The 10,557-nt window shown below is 38.0% G+C and overlaps 1 protein-coding gene across 4 annotated transcripts in view; it reads left to right on the forward strand.

Moving 5' to 3' along the window:
- Window positions 1-9,220, forward strand: part of LOC126483794 (myb-related protein B) — a 212,163-nt gene extending 202,943 nt beyond the window's left edge. For all 4 annotated transcript variants that reach the window (XM_050106968.1, XM_050106969.1, XM_050106966.1 and 1 more), the window contains exons 14-15: window positions 6,791-6,865; window positions 8,748-9,220. In XM_050106968.1, coding sequence (XP_049962925.1) covers window positions 6,791-6,865; window positions 8,748-8,867 — 195 coding nt within the window. In that variant the 3' untranslated portion in view covers window positions 8,868-9,220. The remainder of the gene's footprint in view (window positions 1-6,790; window positions 6,866-8,747) is intronic.
- Window positions 9,221-10,557: the final 1,337 nt, after the last annotated feature.

Raw genomic sequence — 10,557 nt, forward strand, 5'->3', positions numbered from 1 at the left:
AGCAGATATGCAGAGTTGCAGATAGGCACCACAAAAAAACTGTTAAACAAAGCTTTCAGCCAAACGTAACTTCATCTGAATAGATGGGACACACACACACACACACACACACACACACACACACACACACACACACCCAGTTTGCTTCTGACAACCAAGCAGAGCACATGACGCATAAAGACATGCAAACAATGTTCTGGCAGAAAAACTGAGTATATTTAATTCAGTATGTGTTCAATATAATTTTTACTAGTTGGTGAATAATGTTTGTGGTGACAGCACACTGTGCAGTGTAGACTGGGGAGTAGCTAGTTTGAAAGGTAATCCAACACTGATATTTTGATTTACGTGTTTGCATGACTAAAGTGCCATATTTGATATTTTCCCTTTTTGAATTGTATAGTTTTAAAAGAGTATTACTAAGTAATTTGATGATTTTGAGTTCGCTATTGCTTCGGATACTGCATTTGTGATTGCACAGTTCGGCAGTTGGGTATCAATCCACCAGTTTGTATACGTTCTGTAGGATTCTGAAGACAATGTTATTTTTATAGATGCATCAGTCAATGATTCACGCCCTTTTAAGAGAAAAGAGGTGTCAGTTGTTACTTACACCCCTTTGAAAATTTGATTGCAGCACTAATTATGCTACATATCATTTAATAGCTTCTGCTTGCACCCCTAGATATAATTATCAGTAGTGTTCACAAGAAAACAACAAGCTGCAATTGTTTTTATTATTGTTGCAGTATTTATTTTCCTTGCAGTTAAACATGGATTGCAGTATTAGGTTGACAATTGTGCTTACTGGTTTTTTTGTAATATGCTGAATGCTTCCAAGAGTATACCCAAAAATACACAGAACTTCGTCTGTTCTGAGACAAGTGCACAGCTGAGAAAAAGAGTCGCACTCCCGTAATTGATTCTTGGTAAGTCAACATTAATTTCCAGTTAGAGGACTCAGTTTCTTACCCTGTGTTGTGGATTTCAGTGTTACAAAAAGTAAACTAAAGAAACTGGACAGACTGTTTATTCTGTGTGAGAGATCTCAGAGTTAAAAGTTTCAAACCTGGTGTAATAGATTTCAAGTCGTAGGGGCAGCCATGAGGAGACCAGATTTCTGAAGCAACTCACAAGTATTGGAAGACAAGGAAAGGTGACATATTTTCTATGTCAGGGTGTATACGACCCGGGACAACCGGGAGATCACGGAAAAACCCGGGAATTTTTTCATCCGGGAGAAACCCGGGAATTGTTTACAATTCCGGGAATTTTTCATTGTTTTACTTTTCAGTTAAAATTTTGTGATATTGAGTGGTAAGAACCAATACTCTAACAAAGGATATTACTGTACCTCGCTACTGCAGAATAACACTGCAGCAACGAAACATGAACGAGAAAGAAAAAAACAAGTAAAATAAACTTCAGTTGCAAAGGAAATGCGCCGTATACAACAACAAAACACAGTGCTCATCCAAGCGTCTGCCAACAGCAAAATGTATCAAAGAATTTTGGAAGACTATGCAATGCTTCATAACAACTAATTGCCTCCCATGAGCGTGACGTGACAACTGTTTAAATTAGATTTCTTTGAGCAGTTGCGGGCGGGCTCTTGGGCATGCGTAGTTGAGTCGCGTATGAGTAGTATCTTCTCCCACTTCTTGTTACAGAAGTGTGGCTTGGCGCCACTACCTAATATTGCCGCAGTTCGGAAATATAGTAAATCCTGGCCTGATGCACAGAGCAGTCTTGAGTTGTGGTGGGGAGGTGGGTCGTCTCCACGTGACCTGTGTTTACATTCAGTGATTTTGTTGTTTCCTCTTCGTTTATTGCTCTCACGTTAAATGATAAAACGGATTTTTGTGACCGGGAGCTATCAAATGAATTAAAATACGTTTGCATAATTACGGATGGCTAAAATATGTCATTAGTTTCAGATTTTATTTCCACCTTTCTGACAGTCAAGCATTAATCTCCTTACAGAACAATGAAGTTATCTTTGTCGCATTTCTAAAGAGATTTGGCTTTTATTAATCTTTTCTGCTGAGGCAGTCAGTTTATTTGAAACAAACTGTTTCATTTCACACTGTCGGCTGGTTTTAACTGTTCGCTGATTTCAAGTGCACGTATGACCTTATGCCATAATAAAAAAACCAAACTTGAGATACTACAATACTGGTACTCCAAGAAAAGTTACATCCGAGTATAGACATACGAATGTGTACTTTAAGCCGAATTATGCATTTTAGTATGCTTCACGAAGTTCCAATGCTCTTGAAGTATCCTGTGATGTGTTGTTTCTTTTATGACCTAATGTAAGATCTTTTAATGTTTTACACGTACGAACATATGGCCTTCCTGCGTCATCGCACGGTGACGACCGTTACCTGGCGCTCTCTTGCAACTGCTGAAATGAACCTATTTCTAACAGGTAGCGGGAAAATATTGCGAACGGTGGTTTGAAAAGTGTTACATACATTAAAAGCAAATTTCCTTTTACGCAAGATGAACTATGTGCGAGGATGTACGATGAATTTTGTAAATAACAAAGCGTTTGACTTTCATTTAAAAATCCACTCTTCGAACACAGCCATTTAGAAGAATTTTGTGCTCAGAAGATCACACATTTACGCCGTTATTAAAAATTTTACTGGCACATTTGTGTGATGTATCTTAAAGTATATCACACGCAGAAAAGATCAACAATATATGTGGAAGCTTAGCTTCTCTCCCAGCTTATTAATCTTGGAGACCAATATTATATGTGAATGCTATGTATATTAATTTAAACCATTAACTTTTCTTATTTGTGTTTTCGCGCAACTTAAGAGTGATCTTGCTATTGGCTGACTACATCACGTGCCCTATTATGCTGTCATCAGCTGGCGAGATCACGTGACATAAGTGTTGAGTCGCTTACAAAAGCGCATCGCAATCTCGATTTCAGTGCTTTGGAAAGTAACATGCGGTATTTGGTGGAATTCGAATTTATACCTTTGTAATACGAAAATATGCAGTGTACATCAAAGGTGTTTCAAAACGGGGGACCCCCCCCCCCCCTGCATCGAGTTTCATTTGCTAAAGTGGCGGGAAATTGGACGTCGGTATATAAAACCATAAACATTCAAATGATTGATGAGTTTTACAGTGCCAAGGAATAGTATACGGTCAATTAACCGGGAAATCCGGGAATTTTTTTTCCTTGTCCACGTAGACACCCTGTATGTGCACTTTCTTACGTTCTTATGTATATACATATTGTATTGACTGATTAGTCTTTCATGGGTCTCCAACATTATCTGTTGACTGCAGCAGAAAAACTAGGGTACCCATCAGGAAAGGTTCCTGTCTAATACAAGGTGTGATTGGAAGGTTTTAAGAATGGATCCGCTAATGCTTACTGGTTTGGCAGGCAGGTACATGGAGGGTGGGGAGTGAGACATTGCCTTGTCCTTGAATCCCCTCTGACAGGAAACTGCATTTCCTTTACTCAGTTCATTGTGGCAGCTGGTTGAGTGCGGGTCTGTTAGGGCTCGTTGCCGGATTCTGTCTGCGTGAAAATGGACGTAAAAACGGAGCTATGAGTTTGTGTGAAATTTTGTTTTAAAACTGGGAAATCGGCTTCTGAGACTTACGAACTATTAAAAACAGCTTTTGGAGATAATTGTATGAGCCAGTCAAATGTTTTTGTCTGGTTCAATAGATTTAAAAATGCCTGCACATTATTTAAAGATGAACCGTGGTCCTGTAGGGAAGCAGCCTACTCACGCCGTAATAAATTCACATCAGTCTTTCCATTGTGTGCCAGCCAGTCCGCTGTAACTAGCTCTGACGTCATAAATGTTGCGCAATACTTTAAAACATCAGAGCTAGTTACAGCGGACTGGCTGGCACACAATGGAAAGACTGATGTGAATTTATTACGGCGTGAGTAGGCTGCTTCCCTACAGTCCGACCATCCTTCCACCTAAAAAACGAATGAAAATGTTGTGAAAGTTCCCAACTTAGTGCGCTCTGATTATAGACTTAAATTAGGGAGATGGCTGATGAATTTTGTTTAAGTTTCTATGCAGTTCAATCAATTTCAACTGAAGATCTGAACATGCATCAAGTGTCCGCAAAATTCATTCCAAAAGTGTTGTCAAGTGATCAGGGACAATACTGACTTGAAGTGTACCAAGAACTGATTAATCGGACTAAAAATAACCCAGATTTGTTAAATAGGGTAATTACAGGTGATGAATCGTGGGTATATGGATATGATCCTGAAACCAAAGTGCAGTCTTCGCAGAGGAAGACTCCAGGTTCACCATGACCAAAAAAAGCACAGCAAAGTCGGTCGAAGGTGAAGGCAATGTTGGTGATTTTTTTCAATTCTACCGTGTTGTGTGTATGAATTTACCCCTGGAGGACAGACAGTTAACCAGGAATACTGCAAACGTGTCCTTGAGCGTTTGCACGAAAAGGTGCAGAGGAAGAGGCCTGCATTGTGGAAAGACAGGAGTTGGGTGCTACACCGTGACAATGGTCTGACTCATCATGCCTTCTCCATCGTTGAATGTTTGACCAAATTCAAAATTCCTGTGCTTCCACAACTGCCGTATTCCCCTGATTTGGCCCCTGCGGACTTCTACCTGTTTCCTAAACTGAAGCTTTCACTGAAAGGGAAGCGATTTGACTCGATTGAAGACGTCCAGGAAAATAAGGGTAGCGTCCTTAACACACTTCAGGAAAAAAATTTCCAGGGATGTTTCCAAATGTGGAAACACCATTGGAATCGGTGTGTTCAGTCATGAGGGGAATATTTTGAAGGAGATGCATCACAGTAGCATGTAAGTACTACCATTGTACAATTACAAACCCATTCTTAAAACTTTCCAATCACACTTCGTACAACCAGGAACTCTGAAAAACTCCAAAAGTTTTCTGCCTGAACAACATCCTACCTTTCTGTGAATAAATTTTGAACTGGCCTGTAAAGAACAACAGCCAAGGTGATGAGCGAATGGACTGTCAAACATGGTTTACTCTTCGAGAATAATGTATTGAGAAAGTAGAACTGTATGTATTATATACTATGCAGTCAAGACAATGCTAATGTGAATAAAAAGATTAATAATTAAATTTCATTTATTAATCTTGCTCCCTTATATTTATGCTTTGGAAATCCCAATTCCACAGAATCTCAGAGCCGCGAATCTAGGCTCAGCAATATGCTGATGGACAGACACCAAATGCCAGGCACCATAGCTCCCTGCCACTGAGGTACGCGATGGCAGGGAACAATGATTTGTTAGGATCCTTATGGAGGAAATAGCTGGAGGCAGAACCTCACTCTGTAACAAAGCGGAATAAATAATCATGAACCATCAGACCTACCTCTTAAAAGAATACAACCATGAAGAAAGCACAAAATAACCAGCCTTAAAATGGAGTGAATAAACAGTAAACCAAGCAAACTCTGGAACTCCAAACTGATTATTATAAATCTCTGGTAAAAACCGCAACTAAGTAATTTTAACAATTACAATGCAAAAACAAGTTCTGTTAATAATGATTATAAAACTACTTCACTATACAAGTACATCACATTTCACAGGGTTGATGCACACACCACATAGAAGGTTTTTAAGACATATATCACCAAACTTCAAGTTAGCTAGTGTGGTGGCCACTGATTCAACTATACACAAACTACTGCCCAGCTACAACTCTACAACAACTGCTTAGTCTCAATAACTATAATGTCACTTTAAGTTACACATTACGGTCACTTAGTTCTTATGATTTTGAATTAGTGGGACTAACCCTTTTTATTTTTACTGGCACTAACTGTAGCTTAATTTAAATCTTAACACTTGGGAGGGTTAGCTCCTTAGACCCAAGCTGGACAAGGTGGTGAACACTGTTGTCATGTGTTAGCAGAACATACCACAGCAGCACTCAACTTCAGTGTTCCACTTCAGCAATTATGGTTGAATACAAAAGCCCATCTCTGCCTTTAAGACAACTAAGCTAACTAAGCTTTGTTTTCCTCAGTCATTTACACAGAAGCAAATAGCCACCACAGCTCAAATTGACACATTAATGTCAACAGGCACTCATATAGCGCATGCAAAAAAAAAAAAAAAAAAAAAAAAAAAAAACATTCTAGTAATACAGGATCACTAGCCAAAAATGCCCTCCCTGCAAGCAGGCAAAGCATACTCTCCTCTGTCTGGGTGTCGCAGCACGCCAGTACCAGCACAGAGTGGTAGCCCCAGTACAGCACTGGGGCGGAACTCAAATCACCACGGCAGACGGACGAATCGGAACAGCATTTCCTGAAAACTGTTGGCTTAGTGTTTTGTCGCTAAAAATCGCAGATTTCGCATTGTTGTTTTTCCTGGCTGTAGTTATAGGCATTAACAATTGCACAAGTTTAAACAAACAATTTTCTTACTGTTTTTGAAATGTTCTTGGGTATTCACCAGAGTGTTGCTGGCAGAGAATATTTCAAAATCATAATATCCCCGGAAATCCTAAAATGTCAAAACTTTCTCTCTGACTTATTATTTAACATGTTTTTAATGATAAAACGTACATTCGTCATGAGACGTATAATTTCCAAATGAACTTGATGTATTGCAACCTGTCCTTCATAACGACAGTTAGCAGCGTAACTATTTGAACATGGAAGGTAATATGTGAAAGATACTGTACTGAATGACATTACTTTTGAAACAACTGTATTTGTAAAGGGTAGTTCACTGTGGTGGTCTGTAGCACTCAATTTCTTGTCCTTCCTCAGCCTCTTGGATTGTTCAAATCTGCTGTGAAGAGGATAAACTTCGGGGAAGTCACCAATATTCGTGGGCTGCCAAAGGTGAGATATTACAATTTTCTAAATATATGAAGCTTAATACACAGGCGTGAAACATTTGACTCATTATTATTCCTTCATCTTTGTGGCACTTAAAAGTAGTTGCAGTGAAGTGTTTTGCTCTGATTCGCTATGATTCATAGTATTCGGGGAGTTTGTCCCCCCCCCCCCCCCCCCCCCCCTTCAAATATGATTGTTCTGTTTGATGTATGCACACTAAGGTAAACATGTTTCGGGTCTTTGTGTGATAAATGAGCATCTATGTTTCAGACAATCTGTGAATACTACTGTTGTTGGTATTCTGTAAGATCAAAACCAGAAAATAATTAGTTTATCTACATTCAGTTCCTATCACTCATGTCTTTACTTGATGTCTTTACTTTCGGTAGCAAAGAGTGTTGTTGTCTCCCTGCTTGAAGTTATATAACCATTTCATCTTCTTATTCTTTTTCTATGCTGTTTAGTTCAGCTGGCTACAACAAGAACCTGTTAAAAGTGTCTTTATAAAGGCCCATTTTCACCTGGCATGGTCCAAATTGAGCAATGTTTATCTGTGTGTAACATCAGTATTCTAACAATAGATGATAAAGTGAAACAAATCATAACACATATTCTCATTGCAAATGACAGAAATCTTTCGAACTGCATCCAGTATATCTTTTTATTCACCTTTACGCCTCGTAAGGTCAATAACACCTTCATACTGTTAACTCCGAAAGAACTGAACTGCCATTGAATTGATGTTGACTGTTACATGAAAACCGAGTCCACCTCCTGGAACCAGTAGTCAACAATAGCTAAAAAAGGCCATTAACTTTTATTTCCTCTTGTTTCGATTTATAATTGGAAATTTAGTTGTACTCAAAAGGATTTTTATTCATGTTTCACTCGTTATACTAGCCAATAAATGCTGCCATGGAAAGCCCGCTTTGCATATTTATGACAGTGACTGTAGCTAAGTATTCATAAAAAGCTGTAGGGAGAATGGAAATGTGATGATTGCTGTAAAGATTTGTAATAGAATTCATCAATACATCCATCCCTTCATTTTCTTCTGTAGATAACAATATAACAGTATGAGGAATTTCAGGTGTACTCCCCCATCTCCTCCTCATTTTATAAGGGTGTATTCCTACCAACTTAAAAGTGGTGATTTGCTGGATAACAAATTTGCACACTGTCCTCTCATAAATGATTCAGTTACTGATAAAGACACTTATATTGGAATAATGCAGATGAAGATTGCTATATGATGACATTGTGTAACCATGTATCTTGTTGCAGTAATTACTTTGTTGACCTGAGGTTCTGTTTAGAATATATTGCAGTTACTGTCTCATTAAAATAACTTGCTATTTTTGGCAGGAGGGGAAGTAGTATCACCGTTTAGGTAATGCCGATGGCGAACTTTCCCCTGTGCTACCTTTAGTTCACCTTGTTGTCTGACCATCAGTAAACAGTAATCAACAACATGTTGTTTGTGTGGCTCTCTTGACGTGTGCTGACAACAAAACTATTCTTCGCTACCTCCATGCCAAACTGTCAGAAGTCACAAGTTACTTTAATCATACTTAGTACAATTTGGCTGCTAGCTGTTTTTGAATTGTTATCCTTAAAGTTGTCCTGCATCTACATTTTCTCTATATCTCTGTTTCTGACACGGTAATGTTATCATGGCTTTGGGGGTACTCTGTATTCCCTCATGTTGTTTTCAGGTGCCACTTTGGTCTAGTTTGTCAAATACTGAAACTCAAAAGCATGTTCAATGCAATGCCAATGAGAATTAATATCAGACACTAGGCTAATGTGAAGCCTTAGAGGTAGCAATCATATTCCATTGCCTGTCAATTAATTTAGTTTTCCTTTTTTTCCCTCCCTCTTACAGCTTGATGTGCGATGGGAGATGGTAGCTTGTGGTCGTACAAGAGATCAGTTGGAACTAACTGAACAGGCCCACAGGTACCTCAATCAGTCTGCTCTACAGCCCCGGTCACTCAACCTTTAGAAAGGTTGCGAACAACATGTGATATTATGTTACAGTATAAAATGTGCTCAGCAATTGAGTGTTGTATTATACTTGTTATAATTAAAAACTATCCAGTATTTTTGGTACATTGAGAAAATGTACTGCTTTTGTGTGGTACATGATGTTTATTATGATACCTCTTCTGTGAAATAATAGAAGACATTCAGTTATCTGCCAGTGAGTGTAGAAAAGTGAAAAAACGTTGGAGGGGACACTTGCTCGGAGAGCACAATGTGTTCTGTCATGGTCTGGTCAAATGATGTAACGACACATTGAAAATTGTGTGTGTGTGTGTGTGTGTGTGTGTGTGTGTGTGTGTGTGTGTGTGTGTGTCAGTCAAGGAAGCAATAGGAGAAAGAGAGACTAGTACCAAGTAAGTTAATCAGCCAGATGAGAACTGCAGTGTGTGTAAATGTCTGAAAAAATTGTTAAGTTTCCTTGAAATGTTATAGTTTATTTCTTTCTGTTTTTTATGTGTGTGTTACTCTTGCATTTAATTTATTTTGTATGTACTATGCTAATACATTAATTTGTACATGTAAAAGCATATTTAGGGTGGTTTTGTAAGAAGATAACAGAGAAAACTGGAAAAAGAATAATAGTATTAAACGGTTAATATTACTTAACTTTCTTCAGTCTGTATAATTTTGTAAAACAGCTATCAGTGAATATCAAAACAAGTATTGTGAAACAGATATCTATCGTGTGATGCTGCTTGCATGAAATGCAGAGCTCACGTTGAATAGAGAAGACAACTGTTTCACAAGTGTTTAGTTTTATACTTAATTGAACATATAACACAGCTCTCGCGTGCACAACCTTCACTGCATTATATTATAAGCATTTAATTACACAGTAGTGGCAGCTTTAAGTTTTAGCACTCACCTTTTCTTTGAAGGTTTTAGGGTAAAAAAGAATCATTACATGCATGTGCTGTGTATTAATAATATATTTCACTTGTACCTGGTGGTTGTTGTAAGAAACTACACTACTAATGAGTCTCATGCAGGAGTGTGATATCTGGTTTGAGTAACTGAATGTTAACTTGTAATATCATTGATGTAGGAGATGTATGCAATACAGTTAAGTGTTTTGTATGAGAATGATGGCAAATGGATTTTATATGCTTACATATTTTGTGTGTGGCATGGAGCCATCACATCATTTCATTCTCAGAGATGCATGTTCAGCACCATGGTTGTGTTTCCTCATTCTTTGAGTTTGAATATTGAGGGTCTTATGAGCTGTAGATAATCATTTATGTGGCCTTTCCTTAAAACAACGAGCTCATAATTATGTGCCTTACCTTTGATATATTTAAGAAGTGGAAAACAAGAGAACCGTTAGTGTGATGTAAATGTTTATTATGCATTTTGCTTGAAGTATTGTCAGTGTTGAAAACCAAATAATTTTACATTGTATCTTTCTGTGGGCATTTTGCCCACAAAGAAGACTGTATAGATGTAACAAAGTATTTTCATCGAAGAACACTGTGCCTTCATGTGATTAAGATGTTAATTGGACTACAAATAGTTTCATATTGTGACTGGATCTGACATAAACCTGTAAAGAAGACTGTACAGGAAGAAATATAAACTTTCATTTAAAAACCATATACTTCATTGCTATAATCTAATTATTACTAAATCTTTGACTTTGATGCTGGCAA

The sequence above is a fragment of the Schistocerca serialis genome, chromosome 6, assembly GCF_023864345.2.
Source record: "Schistocerca serialis cubense isolate TAMUIC-IGC-003099 chromosome 6, iqSchSeri2.2, whole genome shotgun sequence".
In the NCBI taxonomy this organism is placed as follows: domain Eukaryota; kingdom Metazoa; phylum Arthropoda; class Insecta; order Orthoptera; family Acrididae; genus Schistocerca; species Schistocerca serialis.